At 48.2% G+C, this 22,565-nt stretch overlaps 7 protein-coding genes across 7 annotated transcripts; 4 read left to right on the top strand and 3 right to left on the bottom strand.

The window, feature by feature from the left end:
- Window positions 1–411: 411 nt before the first annotated feature.
- adaB (chromatin-binding transcription regulator ADA2) lies at window positions 412–2,097 on the bottom strand (the record flags this gene model as incomplete). Its single annotated transcript, XM_040794980.1, has 3 exons — window positions 412–480; window positions 532–1,923; window positions 2,005–2,097. The coding sequence occupies 3 exons, from the start codon at window positions 2,095–2,097 to the stop codon at window positions 412–414; spliced, it is 1,554 nt and encodes a 517-aa protein (XP_040652657.1).
- Window positions 2,098–2,790: 693 nt separating this feature from the next.
- PGRI_072670 (serine/threonine-protein kinase) lies at window positions 2,791–5,058 on the top strand (the record flags this gene model as incomplete). Its single annotated transcript, XM_040794981.1, has 6 exons — window positions 2,791–2,812; window positions 2,914–3,072; window positions 3,136–3,910; window positions 3,970–4,385; window positions 4,438–4,802; window positions 4,861–5,058. 6 exons carry the CDS (start codon window positions 2,791–2,793, stop codon window positions 5,056–5,058), a joined length of 1,935 nt encoding a protein of 644 aa, XP_040652658.1.
- A 951-nt stretch (window positions 5,059–6,009) lies between these two features.
- PGRI_072680 (coatomer subunit beta') lies at window positions 6,010–8,976 on the bottom strand (the record flags this gene model as incomplete). The annotated part of the gene is made up of 6 exons (XM_040794982.1): window positions 6,010–7,221; window positions 7,277–8,545; window positions 8,605–8,636; window positions 8,698–8,719; window positions 8,773–8,835; window positions 8,959–8,976. The coding sequence occupies 6 exons, from the start codon at window positions 8,974–8,976 to the stop codon at window positions 6,010–6,012; spliced, it is 2,616 nt and encodes an 871-aa protein (XP_040652659.1).
- A 669-nt stretch (window positions 8,977–9,645) lies between these two features.
- Window positions 9,646–10,488, bottom strand: PGRI_072690 (complex I NDUFA5 subunit family protein; the record flags this gene model as incomplete). The annotated part of the gene is made up of 3 exons (XM_040794983.1): window positions 9,646–9,709; window positions 9,765–9,869; window positions 9,938–10,488. The coding sequence occupies 3 exons, from the start codon at window positions 10,486–10,488 to the stop codon at window positions 9,646–9,648; spliced, it is 720 nt and encodes a 239-aa protein (XP_040652660.1).
- Window positions 10,489–10,907: 419 nt separating this feature from the next.
- PGRI_072700 (putative disulfide isomerase) lies at window positions 10,908–13,232 on the top strand (the record flags this gene model as incomplete). Its single annotated transcript, XM_040794984.1, has 4 exons — window positions 10,908–11,134; window positions 11,190–11,271; window positions 11,328–12,821; window positions 12,873–13,232. 4 exons carry the CDS (start codon window positions 10,908–10,910, stop codon window positions 13,230–13,232), a joined length of 2,163 nt encoding a protein of 720 aa, XP_040652661.1.
- A 592-nt stretch (window positions 13,233–13,824) lies between these two features.
- PGRI_072710 (cytochrome b-c1 complex subunit 10) lies at window positions 13,825–14,683 on the top strand (the record flags this gene model as incomplete). The annotated part of the gene is made up of 5 exons (XM_040794985.1): window positions 13,825–13,827; window positions 14,003–14,055; window positions 14,350–14,403; window positions 14,472–14,619; window positions 14,675–14,683. 5 exons carry the CDS (start codon window positions 13,825–13,827, stop codon window positions 14,681–14,683), a joined length of 267 nt encoding a protein of 88 aa, XP_040652662.1.
- A 1,199-nt stretch (window positions 14,684–15,882) lies between these two features.
- PGRI_072720 (amino acid permease) lies at window positions 15,883–17,738 on the top strand (the record flags this gene model as incomplete). The annotated part of the gene is made up of 3 exons (XM_040794986.1): window positions 15,883–16,144; window positions 16,213–16,324; window positions 16,391–17,738. 3 exons carry the CDS (start codon window positions 15,883–15,885, stop codon window positions 17,736–17,738), a joined length of 1,722 nt encoding a protein of 573 aa, XP_040652663.1.
- Between the last annotated feature and the right edge of the window lie 4,827 nt (window positions 17,739–22,565).

The raw sequence follows: 22,565 nt of genomic DNA on the forward strand, positions 1-22,565 counted from the left end.
ATTGAGAGAGAAGAGAATAAAGAATTAATAGAGGAGGTTATAAGGAAATAATATAGAAAATTAAAGAGATCGACGGCAATTCGGGGTTGTAAATGCGGAGAAGCTAGGTACCTGGATATGCCGAGGGCCGATGAGGTGTGGGGATGATTACTATTTGCATTACTTTGGAGGTGATATTTATCGACTCTTTTCTCTAAAAAAGAATAGGTTTGTAGGTTACTTCCATTGTACAATTGTGCGAATTACAGGTGATATTCTACCTGTGACTTATGTTGACAAGTTTTCAGATCAACCCGCCCATCTCCCATTCCTATGAACGCCAAAAAAAAGAAACGCTCCCCAACGAAAACACATGTAGATTTGGATATCAATAAGCTAAGCGATTACAGCATATAAATGGATCTGGCGCGCCTACGCCTTGTTGATCCAACCGCTGTGTACCATGAAATCATAAATTCGGCTGGTTTTGGTGCCCTCGATCTAACAAAGTTAGTAAAGGATTCGCGTTGGGAGAGTCAGTGAAAAACATACCTTGCAAATCATTCGTGCATCTTTCTTCTTCAGGTTGCCGCCCTGCTTCATTGCTTCTTTCAAAAGTGTCTCCTTGATGACGAGATATGGCTTCGGCATTAGACGTAGAACATTGCAAACCTCTGCCTCTTCCTTGGTTAGGAGATGCAGGTCCGCAGCAGTATCATTGTCCAGCTTCCACGGGGGCATCCCACTTAGTGGGGGCACCACGTATTTCGTCTTTGTCGGCTGCGGAGCAGGCGCATCCCCATCGACAGCGAAGGCCCGATCGAAATCATTCAATGGTTCGTCAGCAGGATCCGCCGGCGCATGAGGATTGGCAGCCTTCTGTAGTCGCAGCGGGAGTTCAGGTGTTGTGAGCTGGACTGCTGCTGCTGGTGTCTCTGTGAGCTGTGTCTGCTTCGGGCGGTTGCTGGCAAAGCGGTCAAATGAACCCTGAGGAAGCAGTCGTTGCATGCGCTGTTGCTTATCTTGCTCGTACTTCTCGCCTGCTTTCAAGTCACCAATGCCCATCTGCCGCCATTCTTGAAGCTGGGATATGGCTAGACGGAGGTTGTGCTCGTACTCGAGACCCTTGTTGACGTCTTCAAAGTCCTTGCAGTTCATCATACGTGCTAGTGGCTTTGCTTTGTTCAACAAATCTCGCTCTTCCTTGGACCGTTTCTTATCTAAGGCAGTGTTTTTTCGGTATTCGAGGAGGTTGTGCTCGAAGAGGATTTTCTTGCGCTCAGTACGTGCTGTCAAGCGGGAGTTGTAAATGTCGACCACGGTCATCTTCAGCTCAGTCTCTGCATCTGGCTCGCCGTTTTCATTGAGTCCAGCCCCGGGCTCGAAAGTCATGTGCTGCACTGCTTCTTCGGCATCGTTTAAGAACTCGGTCTCAAACTCCAATCGTCCCGGCATGTAGCCCTGCACTTCGTGGCATGCCGGTACACTGGCAGTCGGCTTCTGCTTTGGTGTGGTTGGAGGCGCTGACTTGGCTGCATCTTTGCGCTCTTCGATGCGGCGCTTCTTGCGCGTTTGGAATTCTTCTTTGGAAATTGAGTCTTGCAGGCTCCTATCGTCTGGATCGGCGCGGGCTGCGAGCGGGAAGTTGACGCTCTTCACATAAGTATCGTAGTAGTGGTCTCGAACTTCATCCTTGCTGCGGTAACCTCCAATGTGGTCTGCAATGTCTGCCCAAGAACCCAACCCGTAGATTTCGGCACCTTCCAGCAATAACAATTCTTCGTCGGCACCCCAATCCCCTTGAAATATGGGAACTGAGTTCTGTTCGATCACTTGGAATGGATGTGTGGCGGGGTCATGGTTTTTGGAGCTCTTTCCGGCTGAGAAGCAGGGAACACAAAGGTCATATTCGGGGCAGGCAGGATGCGAACACGAGATGCGAACCTATGCGATGGAAACGCGTCAGGTTCTGATTAAAATAATAGACCAATCAATTTGTCATGACGGAATCACATCGATACTTACTGTTGATGTGACATCAATAGAGCACACGTCGCAATGGAACTTGGTGCCGGCCTCGGTGCCGCGCGAGGCGGTCTTCTTGCGTATCACACCCATTAGCCCTCCACCCCTTTCATCCTCTGGTTCGTCGGGAGCTGTATCGAGATAGGAACGGACTCAGAAGACTAAAAATACTAGAGTTGCAGGTGACAAGTTGAGGTGAGATCTTCCGGGGTAGGTGTCTCCGCACTTCGGAGCGGGGAATATTCCGAAGCCTAGAAGGGGATATCAAGGCAAAAGGATATCGTTACAATGCAAGCTGAATCCCAAACTCTCTTGTTCTGTGGGGTAAACTGCCTTGATTGTTAATGCCGTGGTGGAAGTTGATGCGTCGTTAACCCTTGTGGCGGAGCAGTGGCTGAGCTGATTAATTACTGTACGTTTATGTAACAAACATGTGATCAGCTTGACCAATAAAGTTTGTAATTTTATGTAATTATTTGTAACATATGTATTATCATTACAGGGGGAACTTCCCCTCTCTTATTCTCATTTGATCTTCGATCTCCCCGACTCTTTCTTATCCTTAGTTGTGCTTCCATACGGATTTCAAAAGATAGTGGTGGTTGTCTTGTCTCGAATTCTCTCCTTTTGCGTGTGTATTATCTGTGTCCTTCTGTGGCTTCTCCAGGTTTATTTTGGAGGCCAGTCGCATGTTGATTATTGGGTGATTCTTAGCACCCTGCACACGCATTGCGGTATCTTGGACTTTGATCTCTTTTTCTCAATCTCTTTACAACAACCGCCACTATGTCCTGGAAGCTCACTAAAAGTATGTTCACTGGCAGTTGGTCTCCCTCTCTCCCCTCAATACCCCTCTCTGTACTGCAGTGAATGCCATGGGTGGTCGCTAATCATATAACTCGTTTGAAGAGTTGAAGGAGACGCACCTGGCACCCTTGACCTCATCGTTTGGCCGGTCGTCGTCTACTTCGACGATCAAGGGTGACTCAAATGGTGATGAGGCCCTGACACCTGTGTCCTCCAACACGCCCAGTATTGCCTCCGCCACCCCATCAACAAATGGCATCGGTATGTTATTCTTATAATTATAGGAATTTTCTCCAGCAACTAATCATGTCATTGTTTTGATAGCGGCCTCTGAGTCTCTTGTCTCTCCTCCCGTGGCCACTGTTAACCCAGGCATCCTTATTGTCACTCTCCACGAAGGACGCAATTTTTCGCTGTCGCCTCACTACCAACAGCTCTTCAATTCGCATTTCCAAAATAACTCTTACGCGCCCTCTTCTCTACGCCCAAGTACCTCTTCTTCGTCACATTCATCTCAAAACCAAGCGGGCTCCTTCGTGCCGTCCGGCCGACCCCAGTCCACAAGTGGGGGAATCAATGCCGCCCCCACTATCCACGGTCGCTATTCCACCAAATACCTTCCGTATGCCCTTCTTGATTTCGAGAAGAACCAGGTCTTTGTGGATGCCGTTTCGGGAACTCCAGAGAGCCCATTGTGGGCTGGCGACAACACAGCCTTCAAGTTCGATGTGTCCCGGAAGACCGAGTTGAGTGTACAGCTGTATCTGCGCAATCCTACAGCCCGGCCTGGTGCCGGACGGAGTGAGGACATCTTCTTGGGCGCATGCAAGGTCAATCCTCGCTTCGAAGAGAGCCAGCCGTACGTGGAAGATCCGAAACTTAGCAAGAAAGACAACCAGAAGGCCGCCGCAGCTCATGATGAGCAAGGGCGTCAACTGGGTCAGCAGGGTGCTGAGTGGCTGGATCTCCAATTTGGTGTTGGCTCAGTCAAGATTGGTATTTCCTTTGTGGAGAATAAGCAGCGGAGTCTCAAGTTAGAAGACTTTGATTTGCTCAAGGTCGTGGGCAAGGGTAGTTTCGGCAAGGTCATGCAGGTCATGTAGGTGGACTCGAGATCTCTTTGATTGGTTTTAAATACTAACAGATGGGGAATCACAGGAAGAAGGATACTGGTCGGATCTACGCCCTTAAGACAATTCGCAAGGCGCACATTATCTCGCGATCGGAAGTCACACATACTCTTGCCGAGCGATCGGTTCTTGCACAGATCAACAACCCGTTTATTGTTCCGCTGAAGTTCTCGTTCCAGTCGCCTGAGAAGTTGTACTTCGTGTTGGCATTTGTGAATGGCGGAGAGTTGTTCCACCATTTGCAAAGGGAGCAACGATTTGATATCAACAGAGCCCGTTTCTACACCGCAGAGTTGCTGTGCGCTCTTGAGTGTCTGCACGGCTTCAAGGTTATCTACCGAGATCTCAAGCCTGAGAACATTCTTCTCGATTACACTGGGCATATTGCTCTTTGCGATTTCGGTCTCTGCAAGCTGGACATGAAAGACGAAGACCGAACAAACAGTAAGATAACCTCATCACTCATGATAAGCTCTATATAGCTAACCAAACTCAGCGTTCTGTGGAACTCCCGAATATCTTGCTCCAGAACTTCTCCTTGGTAACGGGTACACCAAGACCGTGGATTGGTGGACTCTCGGTGTCTTGCTCTACGAGATGCTGACAGGCCTGCCTCCATTCTACGATGAAAATACCAACGAAATGTATCGCAAGATCTTGCAGGAGCCTCTAACTTTCCCCAGCAGCGACATTGTCCCACCTGCTGCCCGAGATCTTCTCACTCGACTGTTGGACCGTGACCCCGTGCGCCGACTGGGTGCGAACGGTGCTGCGGAGATCAAGTCTCACCACTTCTTTGCCAACATTGACTGGCGCAAGCTTCTCCAGAGGAAGTACGAACCCAGTTTCCGACCAAACGTGGTATGTATATTTTACTCCTATTCATTTATTGAATCAACATATGACTAACTTGATGCAGGTGGATGCCCGTGACACTGAAAACTTCGATGTTGAATTCACCAGGGAAGCGCCCCAGGACTCATATGTGGATGGCCCCGTCCTGTCACAAACTATGCAACAACAGTTTGAAGGATGGTCCTATAACCGACCCGTGGCTGGCCTGGGTGATGCAGGCGGCAGCGTCAAAGACCCGTCCTTCGGAAGCATTCCGGAGTAGAGCTTCTCAGGTCCAATTAGATCGAGTATTCCCGGTGCACGAAAGAGAGAATAGGAGGTTCATAGACGCCATTTCCTTTTTTAACTGCGTATATGTCTTTCATTAACATATCCACGAATCTTGATCCTTTTTTCCCACTGTTCTGAGTCATTGTTCGTTTTCCCATCACAATGGAGTATGTGGCATCTTGATATCGGAGTCGCTCCTGATCTTCGAGAGGATATTGTTTCTTTTCGTTTCATATGTCCGTTCAGCGATTTGATTTTCTTGTCTTGTTCGGTCATCTCCCTTCCATCTCAAGTGTTCATTCTCTCTAGGCAGGTTCCTTTACCCTTGGTTTCTCATTGCTTTCCTCAAGTGGTCATCGTCTGCACCCTTGTTCTGTATTCTCGATAAAATTTCACAATGGACAATGCCAAAACAGTTCTCCATCATACTTCTTCAACTATGTTCATCACCGAGTAAGTGGACGCGCCTCTTGGGTGTTTGCAAAGTAGTAGATTGAATTCATACCCAACTTCAGCAACTACTGCTTGGGATAGAAAGCTCTTTCTTGATCCTTGGTAGCTTGGGGGTTACTGTCTTATATTCAATGTTCTTGTCTAGATGTAGGTGCTCGTTCTTATATCTACTGAACACTTAGGTATACAGAAGCCTTTACTAACATTCATGGAGTGAGTATAGGGCCAATGAAAATCCGGTATAGTATACATATACAATAATCTAGTAAATCAACGAAACCACTGGAAATAGAGGGAAACATATTGCTTGTATCTAGGCATGTGATTTGCTCTAGAGACACATGACAGCGAAATTACAAATAAAAAAAAGTCGGACACACGTTAAGACGCCGCTCGCAATCAAGAATGAACTGACCGGTCAGCCAGAAAACAAACGATCAACCTAACTCTCCTGAAAAGTCACCAAAAGAACCCGGTGCTTTTTGCTCATTTACTCGGCCTCGGCAGCATCAGCCTCGTCCACTGCAGCCTTTTCGGCCTTCTCTGCCTCCTCATCCGCGGGTACGCCGTTAGTCGCGCTCACGGGCTCCTTTTCTTCATCGCCGTTGATATCAATCAAGGACTCTGAGGAAGCGGGCTCGGGAACGGTACCCTCCTTCTCTAGGCGAATGTACTCATCCCACTCGGGGAAGAGGTCGTCATCAGTAGAGGCGACGTCGGGGGCACCGGGTGGGACACCGATGAGGCGGGCAACCTTTGTCTTGCCAGATTGCTCTAAGGATTCCTTCCATTGGACAGCGAGTTTAGGGGCGCTCGAAGGCTTGTAGGTCTGGGCAAGGAGGACTGCCTCGGCGATGCGGTTGGTCCGGACGAGGAGATCGATGCAAGCATCGATATCTCCCAGAGACCACAGAGTGGAGAAGGCGACATTGTGGAGGCCTGACTCCGAGGCCTGGGCGGCGAGGGCCTTGAGACCTTCACGGTTGTTGCTAGCGGTGTGCAGCAATAGCAAAGAACCGACGTCCTTGGCGTTGGTAAAGCACTCTTGGGCCAAAGAAAGATTCCAGCCGGCCAGGGCAGCATCACCGACAATCTTCCACTTGTGTTCGACGTTGGCCTCGCGAGCAATAGTGAGTGCGGTTTCAAGATCGCTCAGCGCGAGAGCCAGCTCGAAGCGGTGCTCGGGGTCCGTGGCGACTTCCAGAGCCATTTCCTTATATCCTTGGCCTTCGAGGAAGCGGGCGACCTTGTTCATCTGGTCTTGGGGAACATCCTTGAGAATCTCAGATGCCATGTCCATATCGCCGCGCAGCACCACTGTTTGATATTCAATCATGCTGAGAGAAAGGCCGAAGGACACGGCGTTGACGTCCTTGTCGGCAAGGTAGATACGGCCATCGCGAGGCAGGTAGCCAAGAACGTACATAGGTTGATCGAAGTGAGAGATTGTGTAGGTCTGGTCACCAACAAGGTAGTTCAGGCGGTTCGTAGAGTTGGTGTAGATGAAGCAATCTCCAACCCACTGTCCAGTGCGGACGGTCTCGTTGATTGTAGCAACCAACTCAACAGCTGCCTCGACTCCATCCTCGTCGGCCTCACCGGCGTTCAAACCATTGATATACTCCTCGCGAGAGTAGCGGAGGACGTAGAAATCATCTTCACAGGCAAGAGTAACTAGTTCGCCAGATTCAGACCAGTACACCTGTACATGTCGATTAGCATGATTTCAAAAGATTACGGTAGATGGAACAACTTACGGATTTCGGGTCAGCTTCAATTCTTCGGACCAGACTGCCAGTCTCCCAATCAAAGAAGCCAATGCCACCTTGACCCTTCACACCCAGAAGAACGCCATCGGACAGGCCCTCAGCTTGGAACCCAACATCAAGACCGGCGCTCTGCTCCTTGAAGTTCTTGAAAATCTTGACACTTGTCGATGACTCGCGGATAGCGTAGTCGTTACTGTTGTCTTTCGAACCCCAGGCAAAGTCGAGAGCTTGCCCAAAGGCTTTGTTTCTCCACGCCAATGCGGTGTAGATGATGTATTCTCCATCACCACAGACAGAAACAAATCGACCATTGGGGGAGTGTGACAAAGTCTGTGGGTACACCTCGCACTGTCCCAAATCCTTTGTTGGTAGAGAAAGGGGCTCGCCGTCCTTGGCAGTAGTATCGCCACCCTTGATCACAGACGATACGACCTCACTGTGTCTCGCCCAGATAAGCTTACCAGACCCATCCATTGATACGGCGGGTTCTTCCCGACCCATCTTCACCACGACAGCACCATCGTCGAAACCCATCGCAATTCCCTGTCTACCCCGCTGGTAGGAAACACACCATGCTCGTTCTAGACCATAGCTTAATGACTGCTCCAGGCGATAGGTGTTTGCGTGCCAAATCTTAACGGTTCCATCTTCTGAACCCGAAATAATTACAGGCAATTCAGGGTGGTAGCAAGCAAATGAGACATTGCTTGTGTGGCCCTCGAGGGTTGCAATGAGTGCCTTCGTGGTGTAGTCCCAAATCTTAACGGTCTTGTCGTCGGAGGTGGTAAGGAGGTATGGCTTATCAGCATGTGGGTAGTAGTCGACATGGTTGACACCTTTCGTCTCGTGGGCTTCGAGTGTGAAGTTGGCATGGGGAGAGCCGAGGTTCCAGATCTTCACGGTCCGGTCCAAACAGGCGGAGGCAAAAGTGTTGGTATCCTTTGGGTTGATCGCCATGCCCATAACATAGTGGCTGTGGCCCTCAAACACTTGCACACACTTCCAGCCTTTCTCCCAGTCCCAAAGCTTAATTGTCATATCATCGGAGGCTGTGAGCACAAACGGCTGGGTGGGATGGACGGCAATAGAACGGATGTAATCCGGGTGTGCTTCAAAGGACGTGATTTTTTCGGATGTGTTGTAGTTGTAGACCCGGAGCTGGAAGTCATCTGAACCGCAGACAATCCAGTTCTTCCGCGCAATGAATCGACCGGCACGAACGGGGACATCAGTGAGTTCGAAGGTTTTGATGATGGACTAAAGGGTAGAAGATTTAGATAGGAACTGGGGGAGAGGAAATATGTGTCAAGTCTTACCTGCGATTCATAAGACCAGATGTAGACATGGCCTGGACAGGAAAGTAATTAGCGCATTGGGACATCTCGCATACTGCCCCTCCCAAAACATACCGCTATACAAGGTCGTCAAGATCTAAGAAAGAAATTAGTCTAAGCAAAGCTACCGAGCGGATTATCAAAGCTTACCCATGGCTCTGTAGGGTGGAAATCAATCCCCTTTACCCGCTCGGAGCGGGCAAACAGCTGCCTCTGTAACATTCATCGTCAGCAATCTCTCCAATTGTGGACGTCCACCTGCAGGACCATATCGCTATATCTGCTGGGGGCAGATTCGTAATTATATGAAGCGTTTCATCGTCTGGATTTGCATACCTTGACGTCGAGCCGCATGTTGTGTGGGGGATGAGACGTGTGTTTGTGTGATGCGGCGTTGGGCCTGTGACAGCGATAGGTGATTCCGCGAGCCGCTCAGACAGCCCAATAACAGGGAGGAGCAATCCTCGGAGCAAGTTATTAATTGGAGGGATTAAGAAAGGATTGGGATGAAGGAGAGCTAGAGGGAGAGCGCTTCATTCAGGGACAGCAATGTATGTGTCCACAAGGGATTCCCGCCTTGGCTCACCGCCTTCCAGTCGATCTATCGGTATACAAATAGCCTACAAATTCATCTACATGAAAGGGGGCTATACTGATTATTTGCCGTATGGCATTATTGAATGTAGACTTAGACCTCAATTAGGGGTTTCAACTAAAGAACAATAGCTCAAGTACTTGCGATATGCTTCCCCGTACATGTATGCAATCATCGTCCCGATGTATAAATTAGGAACTTGAAGACCAATGAGCGCTGTATTCTGAATGTTCCTGAATTGCGCCAATTATTTTCCAAGAAAAGTCGTAGATATCATTTCATTCATCGAATACACAAATTATACGTAGTCTTGTAATTCTACGACTAACTGAGCTCCAGATGATTAAACTCACAAAGCATGTATTGAAACAAAGACCTCTAGTAGTAATTACAGAGATTACAATTCACAGCCATTCCAGAATTGCTGTTTAGTTACCGCGCTCGAAGTAAGTCCACTGGCCAGGTCGGGGCTTCTCCTCAAGTTCCTCCCACCTGTAAAAGTGTCAGCAGTAATTCTAGACAGCAAACTTCGACCTTTTTAACTTACACCTTGGCTTTGGCCAACTCATCCACAAGCTTGAGCTCTGTCTCTGCGACCTGGATGATCTCCTCAATAAGACCGGCACCGATTTGCTGTTCGACTTCGGAGATCCTGCGCAAGAGATTAGCATTCTATTCCCTGGTTGTCTGGGGAGAACTCGGAGATGTAGGGATACGTACTGGTCGGCATTAAGAGCAGGCTCGCTCTCCCATTTCATATCTTGGTGGTAGAAGTCAAACTCGGCCTTGTCGGTGGTCTCGCTGGCCTCGCTCATGATTTTAGCCCATTCCGCTTCTTGTTGCGGGGTACGGGCGGGACCCTCAGTTGTGGCTGACAGGCTTTCGCCGTCCCATTCTTCGCCACGAGCATTGTCGGATCCATCCTTCTGTTGGGCAGCGGCGTGGGTGAAGCTGCCGTCGGTGCGCTGGACCTTGGCGAACCGCTCAGGTTCGGATCCCACGGTCTTCCGCACACGCTCCAACCAGGCATCGAATCCAGCTGGCTTTTGCGATTCAATGACCTGGAGACGGTGGCGGGTCAAAGCTTCAACGGATTGGCGGTAGGCGGAGGATTCGGGGAATGCCTGCAACTTCTGCAGAGTAGTCGAGTAAAGGTAGATTAAAGTAGGGCGAGGGCTGGGGTGAGTGAAAAGGCCTGTCAATCCGGTAGGAGCAAAAGGCTCCAAATACCGGGGCTTGACATTGGCCAGTAGCCGGAGTGTGGAGCGCATTGTTAATGGAATTTGGTGATATTGAAGTCCCTCAGTTCTAGGGAGATGAAGTGTTGAAGTCGGCCCGGAGCGGATTAACCTGATGTTCCATCCCCAAGCGGCAAGGGGAAAGGCAACTCACCTTTTCCGATACCATCAAAGCCTCTCACATTTGATTCTTTGTCTGGGCTGTGTGCAGTTCTACTTTGCTTTCAGCTACGGGGCGCTATAGTCGCTAAGTGCTGTTTCTTTCTGCGACGTGATAGTGCCCACCCGAGTCACCAGTATTCGCTCCCATTCAATGTGCCACCTGTGACATTTCGCGATTATCCTCCCTACTTCGACCAGTCCTTCGTTTTGCTCAGCTACGACACCTTGAAACTACTTATACCCTCCTTTAAACTGCTACTCAAGTTCTTCGCCTTTTTTCTTCCACCAAAATGAAACCGTCTTGGCTAGGGTGGTCCCTCCTCTCACTGTTGGCAGCGCCTGCTTTAGGCACGCCTTCAGATGCCTCCTCCAACCAGGTATCTGGAGATACACTTGTCAAGCGTGGGAATCGTGGGGTAGATCCTGATACACCCACAACATTCAATGGGGTTGAAGTGCCCCCGTTGACGCAGCTGACCCCGGATAATTTTAAGGAAGTGACCAAAGATGGCTACTGGTAAGGGCCCCTTCTGCAGAGATTAATAAACCGCTCAAGGCTCTAACTGCTCTAGGATGATCAAACATTATTCCCCTTCTTGCCCGCATTGCCGGACTGCGGCCCCAATGTACCAGACCCTATATGAGTACTACTATGTGAGTATCTATTCTATCGTTTTGAACCTTCCGGACTCGAATCTGACTAGTGATAGACCTCGAATCCCTTATTCCTCTCTGGATTGAAGCCCGATGCTCTCTCGTCTCTCGACTCCTTCACCGGCTACTACAATCTCCATTTCGGGTCCATAAACTGCCAGGCCTTCGCAGATTTCTGCAAAGAGTTGAAGGTCGAATTTTTCCCCGCATGGGCATTCTATGATATGGGAGTTCAGAGCGAACCCCCTGCTGGTGCCAAAACGATGTCAGAGATTGCTGCTATGATTGAAACCAAGCTCGAGACGATCAAGCCTGGGTCTCGGCCTTCTCAAGGTGTCCAAATCCCAAAGGCCGGCGCTAAGAGCATGGAAATGACCGCTAAACCTGAAGTCGTAAAGCCTGGCGCGAAAACAGCTGTTGAGAAGCAGAGCATCGAGACCGCAGAATTGGAAGGCGTTAGCCCTGAGTCTGTCAAGGCCAAGCTCCAAGGACGGCCTGCTAATCCCCAGGGCGTTTCTATTCCACTCACTGCGGAGAGTTTCCAAAGCCTTGTCACGACTACGCATGATCCCTGGATCATCAAGTTTTACGTTCCTTGGTGCCATCATTGCCAAGCCCTGGCTCCAAACTGGAACTCGATGGCCAAGGAGATGAAGGATACTCTCAATGTTGGTGAAGTGAACTGTGAACTTGAGAAGCGACTTTGCGAAGATGCTCGCGTGAACGCCTACCCAACGATCTACTTCTTCCGTGGTGGTGAGAGAGTTGAATATACCGGTCTCCGTGGCCTGGGTGATCTGATTTCGTACACCAACAAAGCTGTCGGTGTCGGATCAAGCATCCAGGATGTTGACGCGACAACTTTTAAGCAATTGGAAGAAACCGAGGAAGTTTTGTTCCTGTATCTCTACGACCACGCAACGACATCTGAAGATTTTGAAGCCATGAATCGCCTCACCCTCAGTCTTGTGGGACACGCTCGCATCGTCAAGAGTGACAGTGCTGCTCTTTCCGAGCGGTTCAAGATCTCTACCTGGCCTCGTCTTCTGGTCGTCCGCGACCGACGTCCCAACTACTATAATGCCCTTGCTCCTAGGGACATGAGAGATTTCCGTCAAATCCTGTCGTGGATGCAGACTGTGTGGCTGCCCATCGTACCTGAGCTCACCGCGTCGAATGCTCAAGAAATTATGGACGGAAAGTTCGTGGTTTTGGGACTCCTCAGCCGCCGCCGTAGCGATGACTTCAAGCAGTCCAAGCGCGAGCTGAAGGAAGCCGCTCTTGAATGGATGGACAAGCAGGTTCAACTGTTCCGCCTTGAGCGAGCCGAACTTCGTGATTCCAAGCAACTGCGTATCGAAGAAGCCGATGACCGCAATGATCAGCGTGCACTGCGGGCTGCGAAGAACATGCGTATTACGATCCGCGAGGACGACAAGAAGCAAGTCGCATTTGCTTGGGTCGATGGCGACTTTTGGGAGCGCTGGCTGCGCACAACCTACGGTATCGATGTGGAAACCAGTGATCGCGTTATTATCAACGACCAAGATGTAAGTTGCCTCTCATAGGTTTTTCCGAGCACTATAACTGACTTTCTATAGAATCGCCGCTACTGGGATACTGCCTCAAGCGGTGCTCCTATCATGGCCTCGCGAACCTCCATTCTCGAGACCATTCCTCTCGTCATCGCTTCTCCTTCGAAGTTGTCACCAAAATCCACCATTGGCACCTTCGAGACTATCTTCTTCTTCACTCGATCCCTCCTCAGCAGTCACCCCGTCATTTTCTTCATCATCTTAGGTGCCGTTATTGCTGTGGCCGCCATCTTTGGACGTGGACGCCTTAGACGTAGTGCTGCGCGCGGTGGTATTATTGGCAACTCCAACAACAATGGTGGCTTCTTCCACCTGGACGGCAAGGAGGGTTTCCTGAATGGAGGCTCCACCGACAAAGTCGACTAATGAGACAAATGTACAGTTAGGGTGTTTGGCTACGCGGTTCTTATAATCTTTTGTTTCCACTGTATTTGATTGGATGCTGCGTTCTTCTCATGCGTCTGTTCAATCAACCCTGTCTCAATTGAACTTTTCTTTTTGCATGTCAGCCCGAGGGGTTTTTGAAGCACATATCTTATTTATTCCATTGTTTTTCAGCCATCATACGAACTCTTGAGAATTAGGCATATCAGATCAGCTTCTTGAGGGTCGCAAGCTTCCTAGGATTAAGTGGCCAACCACATTATGCGTTACGGACGAAGTAGGTAGGAAGACAGCTGACATAAAACAAAAAATGAATTAGTTGTAGAATTGTAGGCTGGAATGTACTCTAGAACTTCTCAAATAAAAATCCCAAGCCCATCATCTATCATTGACATACCGAGTACTCCGTACATCGAGTACATCAAGTACATCGAAAACAATTACGCCTCCTCTGATTGGCCACTAGCTTTGAAGTCACGTGATAATTCGGGCACTCCCGGTTTTCGTCGACCACCAAGTGGCAGCTCCTGTCTCCTAGCAATTGTCCCACCAAATAACTCCGGTGTCATTCAAAATGGTAAGTGCTTTCATTATCAGAAGACGAGAACCCCCCATTTTCTATCCCGAATTGCCTTACCCACCCAACCGCACCCCGGGTAGAGAACAATGGGGCCATGAGCATCACAACCGGCTTCCGAGCCGCGGGCTGAGACGCGATAAAAGGACATCAATTGCTAACACATATCCTGTAGTTCGCCTCTACCGCTCGCCGCGCCGCGGCCCAGGCCTCCGCTTATGCACCCAAGTGAGACTCGCCCATACCCTTTTCCCTTACACCCCGGACAGAGTACACGTTAGTCGATAATCGCCATGTTGGATTGCGGGAATGAAGCACAGATTGTCAGTTGCGAACGCAGCTTTCCTAGTTCATTGGATGTCTGTCATTCCACTCTCTCGCAGCGGAGCTTGACGGGTGTCTGACATCTGTAGCGAGCGGGGATACAAACCCGTGGGCTGTGTTGAAAAAATGGCTGGATTCCGAAGAAGGCAGATCAAGAAAGAAACAAGAACACCAAGCTAACGCCTCACTAATCTTCAGGTACACCATTCCCCGCACCGCCGCCGGTATGACCCTTGGCACAGCCATCCAGGCGTGAGTACATCCCGCACTTAACTCTCCCAGGTTAAACAATATACAGGGGCTAATGAATTTCTTAACAGTGGTACCCTCGCTGCTGGTTTCGGTGTCGCCCTTGGTAGCGGTGCCCTCTTCATCTTCGGCGAGGTTCCCCGTGTGCGCAACGATATCCTCCGCAAGCTTCCTTTCCTCGATACCTACTACGACCGCTCTATCGCCCCTGAGGACAACGTGAGTCAATTACAGTTGATTTGGAGGATTTGGTTCGATGCTAACTTTCTTATAGCCCTTCTAAATTATTCGCCGAGGGTATATGTCTCCCTTTTGATTAATATGAATCGGGACTTTCAGGAGGCAGGCTGGGGCTGTACTGTGTAGAATAGCGATGAAAGTCTTTTCTGTTTTTAATGCCACCTAGAAGCAGTGGTTTCGAAGTAAATTGTCATGGTCCGTATGATTGTACACTCTCAATATCCATGCAACTTTCCCTTAGGTAGATTGTAGAGCCGAGGGAAACCAAGAGCTCAACTGTGGTAACTCCAGGGCTCTTATGTACCTTGAAGATCCGATTATCTTATGGGATGCTTTCCGAGCCAAGGGTGTATTACTGTAAATACTGTCGTGGGCTAAACCCCGGGGTACCTATCAATGACATACAGGGATTCTCTAGCAAATCAAAAGCGTCTTCCCCAACAAGGTAGGTCCATCCTCAGATAAGAAGCCTCAAAAGGATAATAGCAGCCCTTCAGAGAACCAAATATATTTGTAGCATCTGAGCACCCGTGGACGATCGACACGAGTGTAGCCTTATCTCTGTTATCATGAAGATAACATCTGCAAACGCTAACCTTCTTCTTTTAGGGCAAGTCCCGTGAGATACAACGCCTGGAACTTCCTTGCTGGGACTGGTTACCTCTCTGCCAAGCTCATAGCACCAATTATCGAAGCCCTGTGCCTCAAAATGAGCGGTATCTCCCGTCTCTACAAATCAGAAGCTTGCGGAGGCCATTTCATGCTTGAATGAGATAATCTGTTTATTCTGCAACTCGTTCTTTTTGAATTTAACCTTGACTTTATTTGCTCTTATCGCGCTTTGTACGAAGTACTACATTGCGGAAAGAGTCCGGTTTCCATGAGGCATTCCCCTTTACATATTCACCTTGTGCAACGGCGTCGGGTCGTCCAATATATATTATTCCGAATTCGGTCTGGCTCTATTCTGACTCGTTTAGAAACATATCTATCTGGTTCCTGAAATTCCCCATGCGCGGGCCAAAAGCAAAATGCTCCATGCTATGCATAGATAACGATGCTACCCCCTGCCCGCCTCATACTAGGCTACTTTATTATGCTCCTGTTTCCCTTCACTGTTGCTTCAAGGTGAAAACATTCTTGTTCATCCCTTGCATGGTCCTCCTTCTGTTTCGTTGATATATATCTCATACATTGTATAAATCGCATACATTAATCGCGACACGCCTGTTTCCTTTGGCCATGGGCACAACCATGGATACCAAAAATGCCATTTCCGACATCTCCAAAGGACATCATGAGGTCAACAATGTTCAAGTGACTTCTGTGCTTCCTGATGGAGATGTGCCATATACGGACCATGATATGGATGTCGATGAGAGGGTGATCACGGCGCTGGGTTACAAGCAAGAGTTCAAGCGCGAGTTCTCCCTATGGACGACTTTCTGCGTCAGCTTTGCTGTTCTGGGATTGCTACCGTCGTTTGCGAGTACCCTGTATTATGGTGAGTGCCTACACATCTATGTTTGTAAGATTGAGTATAAGATCTAGCTGACATTGATTCCATTAAAGGAATGGGATATGCCGGAACAGCAGGCATGGTCTGGGGCTGGATCATTGCGATGATATTCATCCAGTGCATTGCAATGTCAATGGCAGAGCTATGTTCAGCAATGCCGACTAGGTATGACATTTTGATATCACATCCAAGAAGTTCAGTGTTCAAGAAAGGCTTACATGTGTTATACAGCGGTGGACTATACTACGCCGCAGCAGTCCTCGCACCCCCCGGCTACGGGCCCTTCGCCGCCTGGATCACTGGCTGGTCCAACTGGATCGGACAGATAACTGCAGCACCATCAGTCAACTACTCGCTTAGCGCAATGATCCTCGCAGCAGTCTCAATTCACAAACCAGACTACACCCCGACCTCATGGCAGACTTTCCTGCTGACGGCCCTTATAATGATTGTGCACGCTGGGATCAGCAGTATGCCCACGAAGCGGGTAGCGCAGTTCAACTCATGGGGCTCAGCATTTAACTGCATCGCCCTGATCGCAGTCCTCATCATGATCCCCGCCAACACAACAAACAGCCCGAAGTTCACCCCCTCCAAACAAGTCTGGGGTGATATAACAAACCTAACCGACTTCCCCGACGGTGTCGCTGTGCTCATGACATTCGTCGGTGTGATCTGGACGATGTCTGGCTACGACTCGCCGTTCCATTTGAGCGAGGAGTGCTCGAACGCGAGCATCGCCTCACCGCGCGCAATCGTGCTCACCTCCGGCGTGGGCGGGCTGATGGGCTGGTTCCTACAGCTGGTTGTTGCATACACGGTGCTGGATATCGAGGCTGTCATTGATTCCGATCTGGGACAGCCCTGGGCGTCGTATTTGTTGCAGGTCATGCCGCAGAAAACGGCTATAGCTATCCTGGCTTTGACGATTGTCTGTGGATTTTCCATGGGCCAGGGGTGTATGGTTGCTGCGTCGCGGGTTACATATGCCTATGCCCGCGATGACTGCTTTCCCTTCTCGAATTACTGGAAGCAGGTGAACCCGTCTACCCAGACTCCGGTTAATGCGGTCGTGCTGAATACCGTTCTCGGCATCTTAATGTGTCTTCTTATTCTGGCTGGGGAGGTCGTGATTGGTGCTTTGTTCTCTATTGGAGCTATTGCGCAGTTCTTTGCTTTTGCTGTTCCTATCACTATTCGGGTGTTCTTTGTCGGTAATCGGTTCCGCAAGGGCCCCTGGCATCTGGGTCCCTTTGGCCCGTATATCGGTGCCATTGGTGTTGCCTTTGTGCTCTTGATGATCCCGATATTGTGTTTACCCAGTGTTACTGGTAAAAACTTAACACCCGATGGAATGAATTGGACTTGCCTTGCTTGGGGCGTACCAATGGTGGCGGTCACGATTTGGTGGTTTGTTGATGCTCATCGCTGGTTCCGAGGTCCTGTGGTCAATGTCGAGCATGCCATCCATGCGATTGAGCAGGAGCCAATCGTTAGTGAGGGCATCGAGCCTGAGCTTCGAGAGACTGAGGCAGCTTCTTTGTCGCGCAAGGTGGATGATCTAGATAAACCTACCTAGATCTCTGAGTTTGTGTAGAAGTCATTATATCAGTTTGGATCCAAGGTTTGACATTTATGTTGGTACTATATAGCTTAATATTATACTACTGCTTGTAGCGAACTCTTGGGGCCTGTCGCCCGTTATTGCATTTCCGAGTTTATTTTGGTCTCCTTGTTTGATACGTTTAATCTTCTAGTAGGAGATGATGGAGTCCATCAGCCAAATAGCCTTAGCACCATAAATCCAAGTGTATGCAATACGAAAATATCCTCAGCTTCACTTAGAGTCTTCTATCTATAAGTAGTGATGATGGCAGCAGATGAATCCACCACAAAAATAAGCATTCGCCATATGCATGTCAGAAAAACACTGCATAGATCTGGCTCCATAAATATGGATCTCTCTGGCAGAGTCATATGGAGCCTGACCCAGTGCCCCTCCTGGGTTGGTTTAAGGCCGTGATGGCTGTGTGGTTGATGATGGAGAAAATGGAGCAAACCCACTACTCCACCAGTTCCATATGGCTGAGATAAGGTTGACTGTATGAGATCCGTATGAAATTATACCGGGGATGAAAATGATTTTATATTTTAAGTCATGTACGTATTCTACAGAGGGAGTAGTTGAAGAACAATTGGCACATACAAATGAATTAGGGTTAGTCAAGGATGGATATACGGAGTAGAGTACGTCATATTCCATTGTAAATGACATTATACTCGTATTCAAAGAAAAAGCCAGAGCTTAATATGCAAGAAATACACACTGCAGAACAACCATGTAAGTTGCTGATCGTCTCTATGCTTGCACTTTGTACACGGTACCTCCACGCGAAGGGAGATCCTACACCCCTTGTCCTCTAAGCTAACAGCAAGCCAACCAACCAATGCCTATGCCCTAAGAGCAAGCCCAAACACGAGGCCAGCTATTTAAGAACTAGTTCAGCCCCCAAAGTACCAAAATTGAGCAACTGCCTCCCCCACGGCTAAGTACCTTGTACAACATGTTTTGCGCTGGGATCCCCGGGAAGAATCCTGTAGCTCCACCATCCCACCCCTGAGACCCCACTGGCGGCGGTGGACACTGAACATGGATGCAACGGAGAAAAACCAAAAAACTTGGTTGGAACAGAGATATGCTTAATCTGACTCCAGATGAGGGGGGGGGGGGTAACCCACCAACACGAGGAGCTATATGCTAGCAATACAGGGGGCCCACTTGTATACTACTTCGATCCATGTAGATAGAGCTCACATATAAGTTATTATAGTGCGTAATAGTATAGTTATTTAACCTCGGAGAACATATAGTCATCATTTAAAAGTCAAAATCCTCTCTGGTGATAATTGAAGAAAACTCCAAACCAACGAGAATCGGGACATGAATGCGAAAAGTGACCCCAAAAACGTGCTCACTAGGTCCTTGTTGTACAGCCCACGCCCGCTCCCGTCCGGGCTGATTGCAGTCTCGATCGTCACTGTCAGGGGTAGAGAAATCCTACAAGCCTACGTCATGACATATCTGATCCATTTGAATGTAATTTTCTGAAATTCGTAGATTGGCCCATTTGAAGTTCCTCTTTTTGGATTGACAGATTTGGGGGTGTCAACCGTGGATTGGACAAATAAAAAAGAGAGTTGCCTCCAAAAAAGTGGCTGTTTTCTGTTTTTCAGAGTCTACGGTATTGTACGTTACAATTTCCAAATCGGGGGCCATTTTGCCTTTTTCCCAGTCTTTTTTATATATATATATATATTATTTGCATTTCTACGTATTTAATGCTTCGGTCCGATGGGCTGAATATTTATGCGCCCCAATTTATGCAGGGTTTAAAATGGTTTGTTCAAGCATTCCTGAAGGTTACACTGCAAACAGATGTTCAGTTGAATCCAAGGACCTTAAGTAACATGTACCTAGGTAATTCAATTGCCTTCACATTCAAAAAATATGGTAGCGAGGTGGTGAGAATATGAGATATTAATAGGAGGCGAATCATATATGTTTTGGTAGCCATTTTTATCGAATTATATCCGAAACCCCGTGACGCGGCCAGGGAAATTTCTCCCTTGGTACACGTTTTCCGATAATTACATGGAACGTTGAAGAATGGAATATCAGAATTCGGTTCCTGAACTATCTAAGCCCATAACCCCCATATTGTACCGAATGGATTCCGATCCACAGAACACATGGGAAAATGGAGAAAGATGGAGAATTGGAGAATGGGACTGTAACCACTATTTTGACTTAACTCAAAAGTCAATTTTCAAAATTAACGAACTTTGAATTTTTTTCTAATACCAAATTCTGATAAAAAAAAATTAGATGCAAGTCAGACTCGAGGACCTTGAAAAACCCCGCTACTCCTATCTGAGCATCGACTACAGATATCGGCAGCCTATGAGGTCGGTGGCGGCACGATCCTCTCGTCCACTGGAGCGGGTAGTGGATCCTGATTGGCTGGATGTATTCCTGAAACTCGGCGATCCGGACTTGGCTTCTGCGGTGTTTCCGGCCTATGCCGGGAAGAAGACCATTTTGTGTGTTGACGATCGGATGTAGAGGAGCGCTTTCGGGTGTGCGTTGTGTATATCGTGAAGACCACGTCGACTACCTTGTTTTGGGTTTCTGCTTTTTTTTTGTTTAAAAACAAGAAAAAAAAAGAAAAACGAGTTTTTACATTTTCCATTGAAATGGCTTTCATGGTTTTATTATACGCCACAACATATCTCCCACGTGATATCTTCTTCGGCAGCGATGGGGACTGGGGCGGGATCTACATCTCGCGCGCGCTATTCTCTCCTATCCCGGTTGAGATTGATCCCAACATGTTAAGCATCCGGGCAATTTAACCCTACTGGCCCCATTTCTGTCGGTAGTGGGTTTGTTACATATTCAAAGGTTCATCCACGGGAGGAAAAAGGAAGACCAAGTGACGATCGTAGGGCTTGTTTTTGTACGGAGATTAATACAAGAACAGTCCTTAGGTCTAACATAATAGGAAAATATTAGTAACAAATATATGCATTAGATTGGCCCCCTGGTATTCAAAATTTAAAGACTCGGACAAAAGCCTCACCGTACTTTGCGAACCGTTTCGGGGACTGGATAGTGGAGTCCGTTAACTCCCGGCATTGATGCCGAGTGTGTATTTTGCAAAGCACGGAAAGTCACCTGCCACTTCAATACACCGCGTTTAATGTTTGTCAAGCCACCAACCAGATTTTTTCCCCTAAAAGGATTCCTTTTAGGTATTATCAAGAGACAGAGTACAACATATGCACCTAATTAGACACACTTATCTCCCATATAGTACATTGTAGTTATTATACGTTTACACCTGTACACATACCGAGGTGAAACAAAGTGGAAGGTCAAGCGAACTTCCTTTTACGTCGTAGCTTAGATTCCCCTTGGCGGAAAATAAGATAATAATATAATATATAATATCTCAATGCATTATAGCGTGCACGAAATTTAGATCAGGTGGTCAGTTCAATATTTCTGCAGAACCCTGGTCGAAGCCTTCTAGGTCCACAATCGAAGCGGGAGAAGCTCTGGCGAAGGGGTGGAGAAGGAGGGGCAGGGATGTTGGGTCCGGAATACAGATCATCCCCGGCAAATATACATACAATTTACATGTTGTTTGATAGAGTTTATCTAATATAATTTTGAGTCCCGTCTTTCATTGTGAACGTACGGAGTAGTCACACGGGACTCGAATGGCGCGCAGGATCTGAAACTTTAGGTGTTACTTCTCGGTCGAGATAGCTTAATAATAGAATGTGAAATACAAAGGTACGCTAACCTGCTACATGTACCTATGTCAGACCACGGAAGTAGTCATGTCCAATAAGGGGAACCCCCTGAATGCCAATTTTGCCTAGATCATTCCTGTGTGGCTGAACCCAGGGGAAACACTCCTCTATTTCCCTATATTGGGAGCACCTAGGCAGCAATAGTATTAGTGTCCCAGTGAGACAATTAGACTTATACCATTGATAGCCCAATACGCTTAGTTTTCTTTTTATGGTATAGCTCAGGTCATGTTTCATTTCGAGTCTCGTGAAGCTAAATGCAGATTGCGGAACAGCAAGCGGCTACGGCGCATCCACTAAATAGGGCAACACTGCATGACCGTTACAGCAACCCCCAGTCTTCCCCAAAAAGAGGGCCTAAGAACGCATAGCCCCTCTTCTGGAGATATGCCATGTACATCCGGGCTGCATGTAGGAAGCCAACTCCAGGCTGCATGCTGAGGTCTTCTACTCCGTATCGCCGAGCTCAATGAAGCTCTTTCCGGACCTCTCCCGGGAGTCTCTCAGATGACGTGCTTGAAGAGATCAATGCCTAGGTGTAAAAGTGGGAGCCTTATGTAGATCTTGTCCCTCTATCGAGTACATACTTGGAATATAGGTAGTGGCCTATACAACATAGTAATTCAAAGGTACATAGTTAGTGGTCAAGGAATGGGTTGAGTACATATCAGATCTCATCTCCATGGCACTTGCGGGGCCTGTCAGCCACTGCGGAGCCCAAAACAAAGAAGAGCCAGGGTCACCCATAATCCACTCTCGGGGAGATGGCTCCATCTTCAATTATAAGATCTATGTTGTATACTCTAACATCAGATACACAACGGTATGGTAGGTTCAGTTGTCACTATCAATGGGAGTTTTGGTCATGGCCGTGATCGGGGGGCCAAGAAATAGACCTTCATTGCATGTGGTAAGTAAAACCTTATGTTTTGGTTGTACATTCTATAGAAGTACATGATATATCCTGGGGAATAATCAGATTGCATATGATATGAATTGTCATATGGAGGACATCATATGTTTGACG

This window comes from Penicillium griseofulvum, assembly GCF_001561935.1.
Source record: "Penicillium griseofulvum strain PG3 chromosome Unknown contig_6, whole genome shotgun sequence".
Lineage (NCBI taxonomy): Eukaryota > Fungi > Ascomycota > Eurotiomycetes > Eurotiales > Aspergillaceae > Penicillium > Penicillium griseofulvum.